Source organism: Octopus bimaculoides, chromosome 19, assembly GCF_046866305.1.
Source record: "Octopus bimaculoides isolate indiv1 chromosome 19, ASM4686630v1, whole genome shotgun sequence".
In the NCBI taxonomy this organism is placed as follows: Eukaryota; Metazoa; Mollusca; class Cephalopoda; order Octopoda; family Octopodidae; genus Octopus; species Octopus bimaculoides.
The window spans coordinates 24,014,563-24,032,471 of NC_142946.1; the positions used below are offsets into that span (position 1 = coordinate 24,014,563).

The window sequence follows — 17,909 nt, forward strand, 5'->3', positions numbered from 1 at the left end:
TATCTGTTTTCCATTTTATTGTGTAAAGTTATGAAATAATTCTGTTCAAAATAACTTTTTCTTTTTCAGTTTATTTATGATTTCAGTAATGTGGCTGTTTCGACGTTATCTGGCATTAGCCCAGGTGAGCTAATCTTTCTAATTTTTTAATCCTGTTATTTCACTTTTACATGGCATTGGCTCACCTGAGCCAATGCCTTATGATATTATTTAATCTTTTTCTCTCAGTGTTGATATTGTCTCAGCTGAGCTCATCCTATCATTTATTTTCTCTTTTAACACATTTTAAATTCAGTTTTGTGAATTCCTTTTGAAATTATTCATTGATATGAAAGATTTTAAGATAACAAGTGATTTAAAGTGATCTAGTGGTTAGGATTTTGTACGCCTATCACAGTAGCCTGGGTTCAATTCCCACTTGGGAAACAGCTATTTTAGGTGCAGGCATGAGTATGTTGTTAAGCTTACTTTGCAACCACATGGTTTCAGGTTCAGTTCCACTGTACAACACCTTGAGCATCTTCTGCTACTGTCGACCAATGTCCTATGAATTTGGTTGATGGAAAGTTTGTGGAAGCCCATTGTGTATGTGTGTGTCTTTATGCCTGTATTTGTCCCCCCACTCCACCACTGCACCACTTGACAACTGGTGTTGGTTTGTTTATGTCTCCATAACTTAGCAGTTCAGCAAAAGGACCCTATACTTTAGTTTTTTTCTAGTTTGGCTGTCCTTCTGAACACTTCAATGTTTTCACATGAGCATGTCATCCATCATGATCCCCCATGCATGTTCTTAATTTCTACCAAAGCACCGAGGTACCTATAGGTATGAATGAGTACCAAACTTTAAAACTAAAAACTGCAATTGATTGTTCAAATAAACCCTTCAAGGTAGTGCCCCAGGATGGCTGATGTCCAATGATTAAAACAAGTAAAAGATAACATATTAAAAACAAAAACATCTGAGTACTTATAAACTACATATAAAAAAATAGGTCAACCAAAGTGATAGCCATGAACGTAATCATCAAGCACTCCAGTCTCTGGCTCACAGATATGTTGACCTTGTTTACATTTTCTACTGTTACTGCGATGGTTTCTACTCTTTGAAGCTAGGTTGTCTTGTAACCACCTCCTCCTCCCCTTCTCGCATATACTATGTCCATTCTCACCAGGCCCTACACTAACCACTATGTTCAGGCTTTCACCCCCTCTACTAAAACATTGATTCCTGTAGAATTCTCTCCTTACCAATATTTTTTCTGTAGCCATTGACAACATTAACCACTTTAATTTCACTAGTCTCACAAGACATGTAAAGGCCATGAGTGTAGTATCTTTCTCCACCCATTATTGATTAATAATGTGTGTGTGTATGTGTGTCATCATCATTATCATCTTTTTAAATTCTACTTGCATTTATATACGTGTCTCTTTGTGTGTGTGCATGCGCACGTGTGTGTGTGTGTATACACAAATTTTCTACAGCTGGATACCTTTCCTGTCATCAGTTCTTGTCTGTTTCCAAGCAAGGTTTCCTCATCACTAGACATGTTTTCTCAAAATATTGGAAATAAATGATATTGCTTTTATGACAGTGACAGGCATTTACATCTATCACATAATAGACAAGACAAGCGTGCATGCACACACACACACACACACACACACACACACACATGCTCTCATACACATACAACGGGTTTCTTTCAGTGTCCATCTTCCAAAATCCACTAACAATGCTTTGGCCAGCCTGGGGCTATATAGTAGAAGACATTTGTTGAAGGTGTCTTGTAGTTGGACTGAACCTGGGAAGCAATCTTCTCAACCTACCTCATCCAGAACTGTGCTTTATCATTGAAATTAATTTAAAAGACGGGATTTTGAACACTTTTGCTCTGCAAAGATATAATATGTTGAACAGTATACAGCAATATACTCAACCAATTCATGTGACAAAATGACTTGTGGCAGACGATTCACACCAATAATCACATCTCATTTCTTTGTCAAAATAGGTGACTGTCAAAACAACTTATGTATAACACATTATGTAAGTAAACCATTTCTGTTTGGAAACAGAGTAATAACTTTAAAGACTTAAATTAACTTTAAGATAACTGGGCCAACTGGATGTGTCTATGATTGTATTGTTCTATGACTTGATATATTAGTCTGTCAGAATTACTGTTGTTGATTAGCATTTAATTATTCTGTAGATGTTTTGATTTTGTTCATTTGTGTGGGTGAATCTAAATGCTCATTAAGCAATAATATACTAAAATTGCTATAATTAAACAATTGCATATTTATTACCACATTTGAGCATATTCAGATGCAAAATATGCTGGTTGTTGTAGTGTATGTGATAAAGGAATAACTTCTCCCTTTTGTGACAACAGTGTGTTCAACACACAAGGCTCATTGGTTTTCTGGGACACCAGTGTTTTTAACGTTGATGTATCTCATCAGCCTAAATCAGTTGGAATTCCAAGTCCAAATGAAGTCACTAGCTTTGTTTATACTTTCACTGAACAAATTGTTTTGCTGATCAAAGCTGCTAATGACCAAATATACATAAATTATAGAATCAAAAACCACATTGTCAAACATGATTTTAGATTAGATACACTGCATCTAAAATGGGCTTGGCAATTGGAAGGCTAACTGATAGTGAAACATAGCCTCAGAGAAACCATCCATATTAGCTTAAACTTGTACATACACACACATCAATACATAAATACACATATGTATACATGTATACAATTCTGTCTATTTACATAAATATTTATGTGCATACGTGTGTGTGCGTGTGTGTGTATGTGTGTGTGTGTGTGTGTATGTGTGTGTGTGTGTAGATAAATACATAGGTAGATAGATAGAGAGAGAGAGAGAGAGAGAGATGTATATATCATGTGTATGTGAGCGCACATGTATGCATACATATGTATACTTGTATGTGTGTATAGTGCCTGTATATATAATATATAAATGTATGAACATGTAATTATTGGGTATTTTGTACTTTTATATATAAATATACATAAATATTTGCTATTTGTGTTTGCACATGTAGATGTACCATTTATAGATTGTATCTATTTAGGAACATTTTCATTTTTTATAAACAATCATTTTGATTTAAATAGGTATCTATTTACTCTATTTATTGCATATTATTCATTCAATGTTTGCTTCAGTTATCTGTAAATATATTTACATATTTATTATACCAGTAAATGTGTATACAGTTTTAGATATTGATTATAATGTAGTTTCCTTATGTGTAATTATATTGACTACCTCTAATTTTTTGGCGTCATATATTGTGGAGAAAATATTTTGGCCGTTATAAATCAAATTTTTTCTGTATGCTGGATTTCACAAAAATATTGTGAAATTATTCAACTATGTTTACAAACAGGAAATTATATATATATATATATATATATATATATATATATATATATATATATATATATATATAGAGAGAGAGAGAGAGAGAGAGAGAGAGAGAGAGAGATGCTTGCATGGCTATGTGATTAAGAAGCTCAAATCGCATGATTTCAGATTCAGTTCCATTGTGTGGTGCCTTGGTCAAATGTCTTCCATTATAGCCCCAAAATGATCAGTGCCTTGTGAGTGAATTTGTTTGGCGGAAACTGTGTGGAAACAATGCATATGTTTCTGTATGTATGCATGCGCACATGTGTGTGTATGTCTTTGTGTTTGTATATGTATCCCCACCACCACCATCACCACTTGAAAACCAATTTCAATTTCCTTCCACTTGGCCTTCCTGAAATTCAAGTTCATGAAGGGTGAGTCATGTTTGATGTTATTTGTGCATATTGCCTTCTTTGGACCATATACAGATAACTGTATAATGAAATAGTTGGAAATGGTAGTTGGAGTGCTCTGAGTATTATGAATGAAGTCTGTATTGGTGCTAAAGACTAGGTTGAGTATGTTATTTCCCATAGTTGGATGGATAATGATTTCTTGCATGAGAAAATCTTTAGTGTTTCATATCCCTCCTGTTCAGTTTTTCAGTTCCATGTTGCATATAGCCTTCAGGCCTGCTGAGACTAGGAAAATTAAAGTCCCCTGTTAAAAGTATATTGGCCTATGGGCTGGCCCTACCTAGAGTTTGACTTATGAGTGACAAAGCATCTCTGAAGTGATCTCCATGGTTTGCTGGATCAGGAAGATGGTAAATAATGCCTATGATATGATTGAAGTCAATCACATGCATTATTAGTGTGTTGCACCCTGCATTGGAGTGAGAGAAGAGGACACTTGTTGTCAGATCTTCACAGAGGAAGAGCACTACTCTTCTTTGTTTCCATATTCTGTGGTCAGTTCTGTGTAGTACATAACCTGACATATGTAGTTCTGCATTCAATATGTCTGGGATCAGGGGTCTGTCACTTAGTACTACACATATTGTCTTTTATTTTTGTGCAAGGTTTCTAAGATGTGATATTTTTGTTTGATTTGTGAAGTGTGAGAGACCTTGTACATTCAGCATTATCCTTTAGCTGAGTTTGTAAGTTAATGACAGAAATGGTGTGTGGTTGTGCACTAGGGTAATAGCAGTGGTTGGTGCACTGTAAGAGCTAAAAAAACTTTTTTCTTAGATGTCTTTTTCCAGATTCATTATGGCTAAAAAAGAATTTTCTTATTTTGGGAGTAGTTGTTGTCTGGAGTTGTTACTGTTGAATATGGTTATAGCTATATGGTTTGTGGCTGTTGATTTTTCTACTGTATCCAGTGGATATCTGGGTGACTTCTGGGTTTTGGTGAAAGTTTGGACCAACCCTGCCACTGTAAGGGATGTTTCTCCTGTTGATCTGGTGGTAGCTTGGAGTCATGCTTTTAATAGTGTGTTGAATCCCTGGAAGATGAGTGAAGGGACAGTTGTGCTTCAGACATAATATTTCTTATTAGGAAAAGTGGCTGATTTTAGGATTCTGGGTTACACATGTAGAAGCTATTAAATGTGATTTAGTTTTTAATGGTAGTGGTGGTGGTGGTGTAAGATGTATATTTTGGCTGATGTTGCTTGTATAAATTGTGCATCGTGTCCCAAATAAATGGGTGAAATTGCAGTCAATGCATATTAGTGGCATATTTTTGAGTTTTGTGTGTTCATAAATTTTGCTTTACTTTGCTTTATTTAGTTGCCAAGTTTATCATGGAGGTGTGAGGTACACATTCAGATTGAAGTGGATAGTGTTGGCAAGAAAGGAGTGATTCTTCACTAATTAGAGTAGTGGTAATGGTAATGGTAATTGCATTAGAATAGGATGATGATGGTAATGATGAATCTCTTGCGTTATTTTGAGAGAGTGAGAAATTTCTGTGGTCTAACTGTGGAGAATAGCTAGGGACTGTGTTGTTTAATAAGTCGCCAATTGTACTAGTATTGAGAAGTGACTGCGGCCGTTCATCTTGTTGTTTAGTTGTGGTAAGGGTAGCGGCAGTAGAACATGATGGCAACAATGATGATTGGTCAGTTGTGGTATTCAGAGGAAACGAGGAATGTGGATAGCTGGACTGTGAAGTGCTGTTGATTGTATTTTGTATATACATTGATTATATGTATATATATATATATATATATATATATATATATCAATTAGAAAATGGAGGATAATATGCTGAACCCAACAACTTGCAGGCAGACAGTGTATCCCGTTGAATTCATTAATTTATTTCATAGCTAAGGTGACAAAAAACCCCACAAAGTACAGGTGTTTATGACAAACCATGTTATTTTGACAACCGGTTGTCAAAATAACATGGGAAGCAATAGTAACAACAGTAAAATGGTGGCGGAGAAGAATCGAGTTATGAAATATAAACCTATATCAGGTTGACTACATGAACATTTTGGATTAATATTGTTGGCTGATAGTAATATTAAAACTGCCGATAATGTTTATTGCATCCATTGCGACAAATCGTTCACATAACATGGATCTAACACATCGATTACTTACCACCTTCAAAACAAACACTTGCTAAAGTATTTGAAACCTCAGCTCGCAAAGTCAGCTTCATTTAGTCAGTCTACAGTGGCGGTGTCATCTACCTCCAAGCAGACTACTTTGAGTCAGTTTTATCGTCGGTCTGATCATCCGGTGAATGTTACCCTACAACGTGACATTAAAATATCACTTGCAAACTGGATAGCTAATAATAGTAGACCAATATCGACAGTAAAAGATGATGGTCTTCAGCAAGTATTGCGTACAGCGCTTCAAATTACAGAATATAAACTACCTTGTCGGCGCACTACTGATAAAGTGTTGGCTGATATTTATAACAGCAGAAGAGAAAGTTTTTTATAAGCAGTGAAAATTTCAAAGGCAATTGCGCTAGCGTCTGATTTTTGGACACCCCTAGGTAATGAAAGTTATTGCGGAATCACCAGCCATCGGATTGCTGATGACTGGAATTTAATAAGTGTTATTCTTGAATGTGTGCATGTTGTTGAACGTCACTATTCTAACAATGTTGCTGAGTTATATAAAAAAATTGTAAAAGACTGGGATATAACAAAGAAGATTCAGGTTCTAGTAACAGAAATTGCACAAAATTTAGTTTCAGCTATTAATCAAACTGGTTTTGCTCATATTCCGTGTTTGGCTCATAACCTGCTGTTGAGCATATTGCACAGGTTTAGAGCTGCGAATACAGAAACATTGTTTGTTAAATGTCGAAAAATCATAGGACATTTTAAACATAGCCCTATCCACACAACTGAATTGCAGAATTGTAGTGATTCACCATTTCGTAAGCTACAGCAAGATGTTCCAACAAGATGTAACAGTACTTTTCTAATGCTGAAGAGTCTGCTACAGACCAGAAAAGCAATAATCATCTACATGTCAGATGAAGAAAAGCAATATAAAAGTCCCAAACTGTTTGATTCTGATTGGGAAAAGATTTCAAAATACATCAATGTTTTAGACTTAGTCTGTCAGGCTATGGTCCTGCTTGGTGGTGAAAAATATGTGTCATGTAGCTGTGTATTGCCCCTGTTATTGTCTTTGACAAAGCACATGACTGCAAATGAGGATGATCCAAGTTATATAGCCAGATTCAAGGCAGCATCTGTTTATGACATGAGAAGTATTGAAATATTACAGATTGCAACAGCACTTGATCCACGATATAAAAACTTGAAGTGTTTATCAGACGATTCCAAAGAACAAACTTGGTTACTTATTGGACAGCAAATAGCAGCTGATGTTAATGATGATCGGTTGAAGACTAATGCACAAGATGATACTGACAGTGTCAGTAAAACTATATGCGAACCGAATGAGAAGCGTATTAAGCTGAAGGAGTCTGACTCAGACTTAGAAGAGGATGTCGAAAACGCTTCAGATGAAGTACAGTGATATAAAATGGAGAAAAAGTTGCTGAATCAGTTGATCCACTACAATGGTGGAAACTTAATGAACATTGATATCCGAAATTGGCATTTTTTGCCAAGACTGTTCTATGCATACCAGCTACCTCGGTTCCATGTGAACGATTATTTAGCTCTATTGGTTACATTGTTAACAAGATGCGCTCATCACTTGAACCAAATACTGTTAACATGCTTGTGTGTTTGCGTAACAGGTTATCCAACAACATTTAAGTAAGAAAACGCCTATGCTATTTCTTGTTTTTAACTGAGTTTTAATTGAAATATCATAAACTTGTCAATAAATGCAACTGCAGACATTTTTGTGTTTTAATCGAAATTAACTATTAATTAATTGTTAATTTCTCAAAAGTTAATAATTAAAATTAAATTAATCGTTACCAGCCCTAATATATATATATATATATATATATATATATATATATATATATATAAATTTAAATAATAAGGGTGAAAAATTGAGTATTAATTTAATTAATATCAATTTAAAACCAGTGGCCTAGCATATTGAAAAATCTGAAGATTCAGAAAAATTATATCATCCCTCTTATATATATATATATATATATATATATATATATATATTGATATATATATGTATATATATGCATATATCTGTGTGTGTGTGTGTATGCATACACGTATATATATGTATGTACACACACATAAGCATAAAAGTTTGTTAGTTTGCTTTGAAATGTTATCTTCTCTCAAAGAGAAGATAACATTTCAATAAATTTGGCATGAATGTCCTGGTGTATCACAAAATAATCCATACAGTAAAAAATCTCAGCTTGAAGGTCTCCTTGGGATAGAATGTTGAGAAGTCAAGAAAGATGATGTAGAAAGACTGAAAGTTCTCATGGAACTGCAATGAAAGAAAAAATAAAAATTTAGAAGTTGAGTAGGAGTGTTAATGGGTACAATAACATTCTTAAATATACCAAGTTTTAGAATATATTGGGTCATCCCATAAATAATGCAGTTTTTTCAATTGCATGAACTAAAAGTTGGAAGGGGACATGATAAACTACCGGCATCAGCTTACCACATTGTGCTTATTCTTAGCGTGCAGATTTTGAAGGTTGCAGTTCAATTTTAACAGTTATTTTTTCAAAGCTGTGATGGAAGTGACAACAGAGCATATTCAGCATATTTTGCTTTATGAGTTCAATAAAGGCAACAAAACAAAGTGGAAGTGCGAGGAATATTATTGCAGTATATGTGAATCGGACAATAAGCTTAAGTTAGTGTCAGCAGTGGTTCTAAAAATTCCAAACCGGAAACTACAGCCTAGAAGTCAAGCCTCATCCCAGAAGATCTGTAGAGCTTGACAAGGACGTCCTGCAAACCCTGGTGGAACAAAATCCTATCATAACTGTTGAGGAACTAGCAGAGAAGTTTCGTTTTGGTCATTCAACCATTCATTGGCAGCTGTGTGGCATCAGAAAAGTCAGGAAATTGTGTCAGTGGGTTCCTCACTAACTTTCCGTGACTAATCATGCACAGAGAGTGAATGTTTACTGCCATGTCTCACAAATGAACCTTTTTTGGACTGAATAGTGACTGGTGATGAGAAATGGGTTCTCTATAAAAATGTCAAGTGCTGAAGACAGTGGGTAGGGAAAGGAGAAACACTAGCACCCCAGGCTAAAGAAGGCCTTCACCCACCTAAGGTGTTGTTATCTGTTTGGTGGGATATGAAAGGTTTAGTTCACTTTGAACTTTTAACCCAAACCAAATCACATCAAAGCTGATCTACTGTGAGCAGCTTAAGTCATTGTTAGAAGAAAAACGATCATCTTTGGTTTCAAGACGAAAGATGCACTTCCATCAGGATAATGTTTGGCTACATACTACAAAGATGACATTCCAAAGGCTGGAGCAGTTTGAATAGGAAACGATGCCCAACCCACTATATTTGTCAGACATTGCACCATCTGATTATCATTTATTCTGCAGTCTTCAAAATCATTTGGATAGAAAAAATATGAATTCTATAGATGAGGTCAGAACAGTACTGGAAGAGTATTTTTCATCACAGACAAGTAAGTTTTGGAAGAGTGGCCTTGCAAGTCTACCAGATAGATGGAAGAGCATTGTAGGAAATGAAGGAGAGTATATTTTAGATTAAAAAAGAACTTTATCTTAATTTTGAAAAATAAAACCTGCATTATTAATGGGATGACCCAATATTTATTTTCTTTTGTTGTTATTTTGGTATCAGTAAATGGACTGCTGCCTCAAAGCATTTAGTCAGTAATATCAAATGCAGTATTTATAGTTTTAAGTCTGATAGTTTCTTTTTTTTATTGAAATCTATTTATTTGTTCAACTGCTGAGTTGTAGGACAAACAACACCAGTTTTTAAGCAATGTCAGTATAAAGAAAAACATAGAAACTGACACACATGCATGCATGCTTTCATGCAAGCCTGCACAGATGCATACATGCATGTACACATGGATGGATGCATATGTGTATGTACACACACACACACACTAAAGTAATAGCTTCTGCACAATTTTTATCTATCAAATTTCATTCACAAGACACTGGTCAGTCTGGGGCTTCTAGAAGACACATGCCCAACATGGTACGTACGCTGACCAAACTCAAAATGTGATTACCTAGAGAAGGTTTTAGTCACAAAGAGATGCCCTGGTAAGAATTCAAATTTCATAGCAGCTGATTTGATGTACAATCTCAGAAATAATATTTGTCCCCACTTAAATGTGGATGTTCTATTAGAACAAACTTTACTGCAGTAGTTACCATGAGAAAAACTCTCATATTGGCTTTTTGGGGCAAAATACACTCTTGTTTATATCTTGATTTATCTCCCCACTAGCACACATTTTGCACCAAAAGCCAATATGAGAATTTCTTTCATGGTAACCACTACAGTAAATTTGTTCTAACAAAACACCCACGTTTAAGTGGGGATAAATATTACCTCTCAGTAATAATACTGTCTCTGTCACTAATATATAATCTTAGAAATGGGTAACTTGGAGTAACAATGAAGTGGAGCTTTTGCTTCCAATGATACACACACACACACCTCAGCTCAATGGTTACATTCCACTGCAGCATTAACACACCAATATAATAGGGAATATATGTATATATATTCGGGTTCGGCTGGTCTACATTGATAAGGGGCAAACACCCTGAAACTAGTCTGTAGATGCCTGACCAGCAAGGGGAAACAGCTGACCTGCCCTGTTCGAAGGTTATAATGGACACAGGTTCGTGTGTCACATAGCTAGCTAGAGGCAATGGCCTCTTGGAGCTAATCAATGGCCTCTTGGAGCTAATCAATGGCAGCATTCGTCCTATCTTTTAGACTGCCATGTTGGCTTGGTGATAACTATTAATATATATATATATATATATATATATCAAAATATTCCCTATTATATAAAAAAAAAACTCTTTTGATACTTGACATAACACTATGATGGTTTGTCCTAAAAATTATAATTGTAATATGTGAAAATCTTTCACATCTGTATTCTACCTGTTTTCAACTCTGTCACTGGTCATGTATCTCCATATCTTTACTTATTTCTTACTCTTCCAAAGCATCAGGTAACTCAATCTCTTTGCCTAACAGTTCTACTGGATTCGTTCCTTCCTGAAAAAAAAAAAAAAAATAACATACCTTTCTTGTGAACTACATAAGAAAATTTCACTGGTAGCATCTGCTGTGTGATATTTTTCTTTTTTTCGGATTCACAATTGTGTATCGCTTTTCAGTCAATCAGCAGCAGAGATAACATTCATATCTTTATCCTGAAGAATAGCGTGTAAAAAGGTAGTATTCTGGGGAGGAAAAAAAAACTGTTGCATTCTAGCTAATCGCTGAGTTGGAGTCAACAATATTTATAAGTCTGATATAAAGTGGTTAGAAGTGTTTTATGTAACTGTTGCCTCACTGAAATTTGGTTGCTTATGTACATTTTAAGCAACCACTACAACATTGCAGATGTGTTTCTCTTCCATGGTTGTAAAATCAATATATTTTATCTGTAGAGTATGTAGATCATATTCATTTTGCAGAGTGCTTGATATGTCTAGGCTACTCAATTTCTTTCATATATCTTTGTAACTATTTTACTTTAAGTTTTAATCAGTGGTTAACAAATCATATAATCTATTTATTTAATTTAAAAATTGAAAAGCACAATATTATGCACCAATTCATGTTTGAAACTTGTATATAGTATACATATTTTGAACTTAGATATAATTAGTTGTAATTTGCGATATAGTTTACTTAATTCAAATATCAGTGACCCAGTAGATGAAAGTGTTAATCCTTAGTTTAGAAATAAAGATTCCCAGTTTGAAGTTCATCTAGTCCTAAATACACTCCTAGGAATAAGGTACTTGACTATTGGGAATCAAATTCATAAAAAATGCATATTAAGACACTTTTCGTCTCCAAAGATGGGGTTAATAATGTGAAAATTTATAATCTTATTACCAACTTATCTTGCTTGTTCAATTAGTTAATCATCTATGATATATTTGTTACTTTTGATTTTTTTTATGTGAAGGGATTGGATTTTAACTTAAAGTTTGCATGAGTACTATTGGCTTAGGAACATGCAATAGATGATGATGTATTCAGTGAACTGAGCTGGCTTCTTTAGGATGCAATATTTTAGCAAATCTAATTTATTTTCGCACTATGTTACCAAACAGATTTAATACCTTCCTGTCTAACATGAAACTATTATTCATTTTTTCATTGGCAGGGGAGAGGGTGAATTGATGAATACATCTGAAGTTTTTAATAATTTTCAGAGTTCCTTTTTTGTATAGTTTGCTGAGTGCATGTTTGTGAATTTGTTTACATGAAAAGATGCATTACACTTTGATGCAAAAGATTATGCACCAAAGGAAATAGAATTTTGAAACAGCAATGCCTATTACTTTAAAATATAGGCAAAAAAAAAGTATTGATATTCTAGAAATGGCTGTGCTGGAAAGAGACAGAAAAGTAAAGTGAAAGAGAAAGACAAAGAGGGAAAAACTAAGATTCTCTCTTGTCCAGCCAACAGCTTTTAAAGTAAAGAATCACATAAAATTGTCTAATATTGATGCCACTGTAAGTTGTAACTGCTCATATTTTAACCAGTGAGCATGTCTTCCAGCAGAGGAAAAATATGATGACATTTCTCTTACAAAAAGTCCAACTTGGAAGAAGCTTATTACAGATTGAAAAAGGTCATAGTTCTAATCTATTCATTTTAATCTGTTCCAGTGACCACAGCTGTCTTGATTCTGACTTACCTGCATCTCCATTCAAATTCCTTTCCCTTTTGAGTTGATATCCTCTCAGTGTTGATATCATGTCCTTAAGAGATGTAGTAGGTCTAACATAGTGAAGGCGCATGACTCAATGGTTAGAGTGTCAGACTCACAATCATGAAGTAGTAAGTTCAATTCCTGGACTGGGCTATGTATTGTGTTCTTGAGCAAGACACTTTATTTCATGTTACTCCAGTTCACTCAGCTGTAGAAATGAGTTGTGACATCATCAGTGCCAAGCTGTATTGGCCTTTGCCTTTCCCTTAGATAACATTGGTGGTATGGAGCGGGGAAGCTGGTACGCATGGGTGACTGCTGGTCTTTCATAAACAACCTTGCTCGGACTTGTGTCTCGGAGGGGAACTTTCAAGGTGCAATTTCATGGTCATTCATGACTGAAGGGTGGGGTGGGGGTCTTTTATGTCTAACATATCTCACAGTATGGACCTCAAGTGTCTTGTATCAGAGTTCATATTGCTGCAATCATTTGAACTAGAAGCCCTCTTTCCCCCCAACATTTTTTCCAACAAATATTGACCTGTAGATGACATTATAGACCTAGACATTAGCCATATCAATCTCCCCCCATCCCCGCCTTAGAGAGCCTGCAAAGATCATGGATACTGATCCTCCACCTCCTTTGGATAAATCAAAAAAAAAAAAAAAGAAGAAATTTGTTTAGTCTACTGCAGGTATTTCATTGCCTTGGGAAAATACCTATGTGTCTACTTCTTTATCTCAGTACACCTGATTGCTAAGAATAGGTGCCACATCAGTAGGAAATGTTACCTGTGATAGAATAACTTTCTACTCAAGGAGTGTATTTATTTGTCATTTTCTTAATGGTGGCCTTTAAGTGCCTCAAAGCTTGAGAGGATTTATATGGAGCTATTTTTTTCAGTAATATCAGGTTAATGTAAAAAAATATGGCTATATTGCAGAAAATTCTTACTTTAAACTGTAAAAATGATGATAATGCCTATATTTCCTTTCTGAAGTCAATATGCATGTTTATTCTCGAATGCTTCACAATTGTCACAAAATTGAATAACATATAAATATTTGTGCATTTGCCTTGATAATAACATTTTCAGGAGACTTATGCTTTATATTCCTGGAATATGTAGATAATGATATTTATTCTTTTGTATTCCTGGATGTGTACATAATATGTGACTGGATTTGAATGAGAAGCCTTTATTTCTAAGCTAAAACATGACATTCTTAGCCATTATCATATTCTTATCACTGAGACATCTGTCTTTTTTTTTCTGAAGCATTACCATCCTAAAGGGACCGAGATTTCCTTTCCATATCACACACTGCTTCACCTGCATCTCCAAAAAAAATGTCATTTGCTGCATTAGATGCCAACTCCATTGCATAGTGTGTATAAGTAAAAAGGGGTGGTCAGAAAGTGATTGATTCTTTTAGAAAACATTTGTTGGTCATCCAACACAAGAACACTGGATCACCAAGACCCGTGAACCAACACTTCAGTTCTCTAGATCACTTTACTGTTTTTTGCTATGGCATTATACAACACCATGAATCTCTCATTTTCTCAGCTTTGTAATGAACACCAGTTTATTTTTGCTTTAATTCTGCTGTCCCTGCCACTATCGGTAACTGAATTGCTTTCCTCCTAACATTCCTATCTACTGGTAAACACTTACACTTCACTCTGCTCAAATGTACTTCTGTCCTCCTCTGACAAAACACAGTAAGTCAAAAAACAAGAAACTGAGATAACTGTCAAAAAAAAAAAAAAAAAAAGCTGAAAAATTATTCTAATTTTTTCAACTTACCAAGATTATACCTCTAGGGTGTATGAGGTATGGGCCAAGGAATTCAAATATCCATTTTCCAATAAAATACAGTAAGTCAACTTACTATGTATTGTTGATGGACAGCTGAATTCACTGACTCTTTTTCTACCCACACATCCACCACACACCCATTCCTACTTATTATCAAGTCTTACACTTACCACCCACACAATATCACACCTTACACAGACAATCTTGTTAACACCCTTGGTTATCTATTTACTCCCTCTGCACGTATATACATCTACTATGTTTCACTTTACTATTTTCTCCCACACTCTATTTCACTTACTGCATGTTCTTTCTTTACTACTGACAAAACACGTTACTCTCTGTCTGCTTTTACAGTATATATATCTAAAATAATTTTGTTGTGTCTGTTGAGAATCATACTGCCTTAATGCCTAACACACTCACCAGTTCAATTTCTGCTCATTTATTATTTATATTTTTTTCCCCAAAATTTTTGTTGCTTTTGCAACTTTAGCTTTTTCTTCTTTCCCATTTATTTTTTTTATCTGTTCTTCTTCCTTTGATTTTAACAAAGGCCAAATCTCCAAATGAGTGTGGTTTACTATCCTTTCCTTTCCTCCACAGCATTTTACACACTGACTTTGTACTCTTGTTCATATTTTTTGTTGTTCTAGCAGCCTTCTAATTACAAATTTTATTATCCCTATTTCAGAAATAGAGGTTCTTAGTTCAAAATCAGTCTGAGACTATGTACACATCCAGAAATAAAACTGTTTATGATGATCAGAGATCAAACCAATAAATGACGTTAATAGTCTGGGAAATTATTATCTTACAAATAACAACTCCTCTCAGACATGCAGATGGCTGTTTAGTGTTATTTTAGTCATAGCAATATCAAACAGATTATATTGCAATTGGTGTTAGTCCAAAGTAGAAAGGACAATGCATTGTATAGTTAAATATTCATATATATTTCCATTGTCTTATCATATGCAGCCTATATCTGTGAAACAGACATAGGTTGTATGTGTGATATGCAACTTGGGTGGCGCAAGAATTGAAAATCTTTTGTCTATGATGTCTGTGTTAAATATTTCATATCATTAGTTTTAACAAGTCATTGTAAAATTTCTGCTTAAAACCAGTTTATACAAAATACTGGATATCATGACTATGTATAGACTTCTTGCTTTCTTTTTTCGTGTATACAAAATCAGCAGCATTGAATACCGTATTGCAATAGATGACATTGAGGGAAATTAAAATAAAGAAAAACCAAAACAAACATGACAAGGCAATCCTGAGAAGACTTACATGACATTGACATGGCAAAAAGCTGAAAAGAATGCTGATAATTGTTTGTACTGTAAACAACTTGATGCTTGATTTAAACAGCTGTATGGGAGAATTAAACGCTAATCTTAATGATTTCCCTAAAGCTACTACTCAATTGTAAAGTATGGAAGATACTTGCAGTTTTAAAAGACAGACTGAATAAACTGTAATGAAATTTTAACCCTCAACTTTTAACTAGTCAGTTATTCTGTTCTTGTTATAAATAATTTGTGGTTCTTGTCTGTAATTCTAGTTTCTATAGCATTATGCATATGAGAAATAGTTCTTTATTTGTCTTTTTTATTGCATTTAAATTTATTTCTCAGAAAGACATGATATTTAAATGTCTAGTGTTTAACTAATGATGTACCATGCATCAGTAGTCTATTGTATAGAAATATTATTACTGTTATCTTAGAAATAAAAGTTCTGAACTTCAATCCAGTCTTGTACTATATATGTTATCCAGGATAACAATCAGAAATAAAATTTACTAAAGTGTAGTGTAAATCTTGTAGTTATTTTTCAGAGAGGAAATCTGAATTAAATAGAATAAAATTAATTTCATCACATGAATAAGCTAATGTGAAAAAACAGACTGTCTATAAGATAATCAGAAAAGATCACCAGTAATTGTGAGGCCCAGCCTTTCTAAGAACTTTGAGGGCTTTAATTCAGGATCCAAGACTAAAGAGAATGAGATACAGGATTGTTTCCTTGATATAAGCAGCGATTGTGTGTTTGTTAATGTTGAAGGAGACAAGGCTGCCATTTTCACATTGAAGAATATTTTTGAGATCACTCTTCATGGTGCAAATTTATATGAGCTGCCTCAGTCATTTGTGAATGATACTTGTGTGAAGAAGATTAAAGAGTGACAAGTAGCATCACCAGCATAGAAATGGGAGTTGTTGGAGATGACAGCAAGTATGTCATTTATGTATGCTGTGTTGGTGTGATCTGAAATAAAACTTCCAGTCAAGAAATAAGATGAAGTTTAACCAGGACATTCTTGTGTCAAGTACAATCAAATGATTGTTTTATTCTTTTCGCTTTATTTCTCAAGGGCAAGGAGAACAGGGAACAGGTCCCTATAGATAAAGAAGCTCCAGTGGTAGTCACTGAGGAGCAATAGATAGATAGGGAGGAGAGAGAGAGGGAGAGATAAAGAGAGAGAGAGAGACAGACAGACAGAGATGTTGAAAGTGAGAGCAATAGATTGATAATTGTCAGTGTCAGAAAGTTTGCCTTTCATGGAAATGGAATATGCAAAGATCTAAATGTAACTCTAGGAAACAGATTAAGAAGTTTAGTGATGATAAAGTTCAACTGAGAGTGCATGTTTGAGGATGATTGAAAGGATATTGTCAGAGTTAGTTGCTTTGAAATAATTGGAAGTGTTTTACATTTCTTGTTGTGGACGTGGTAGGACTGGTGGATTGGGAAAGGAAAACTTAGGAGTTTTGCTGAGTTGTATGCAATGTGAAGTCAGATGCAAAGTGGTCAGCAATGGGGAAAGCTTTCTTTGTGGGAGTACAGTTTACGAAAAGTTTTATCTGCAGTTCTGGAGGCAAGAGAGCTTGTAGAGTGTGCAATGCATAAAATTATCATTTGTTATCAGTAGTCTTGCAGGAGTTGTAGTTAGGTGTAAATGCTATCCTGTTGATAGATGTGAAGTATTTTTTTGAAAGTGATGATAACATCTTGTCTTCACTGAATACATGCCTCTACTGTTGTTGCACAATGACATGTGAACCACTTGGTAGATTTTGGTCTATGAATCAAATATATTGAGACACCTGGTGTTGATGAGGGTTTAAAGTAGACAATTTACTGGATATTAAGATCTTCCCACTTTAAGTTGAACAGTTTACAACTTACTTTTACTATTAACTACTGGCTGGTTAAGACAGCCAGTGTTTCTTAATCCAAATGTCTTTGTATCTTTATAAAGCTTTACTGTAATTAAGGCCTAGAATGAAGGAATAAATGGTGTAGGG

The 17,909-nt window shown here is 34.6% G+C and overlaps 1 protein-coding gene across 1 annotated transcript in view; it reads left to right on the plus strand.

Annotated features, from left to right (window-relative positions):
• LOC106884106 (uncharacterized) overlaps positions 1-17,909 on the plus strand; it is a 282,261-nt gene that overhangs the window by 122,732 nt on the left and 141,620 nt on the right. The window contains exon 3 of the mRNA XM_089366625.1: positions 70-124. Within this exon, the coding sequence (XP_089222751.1) occupies positions 70-124 (55 nt within the window). The remainder of the gene's footprint in view (positions 1-69; positions 125-17,909) is intronic.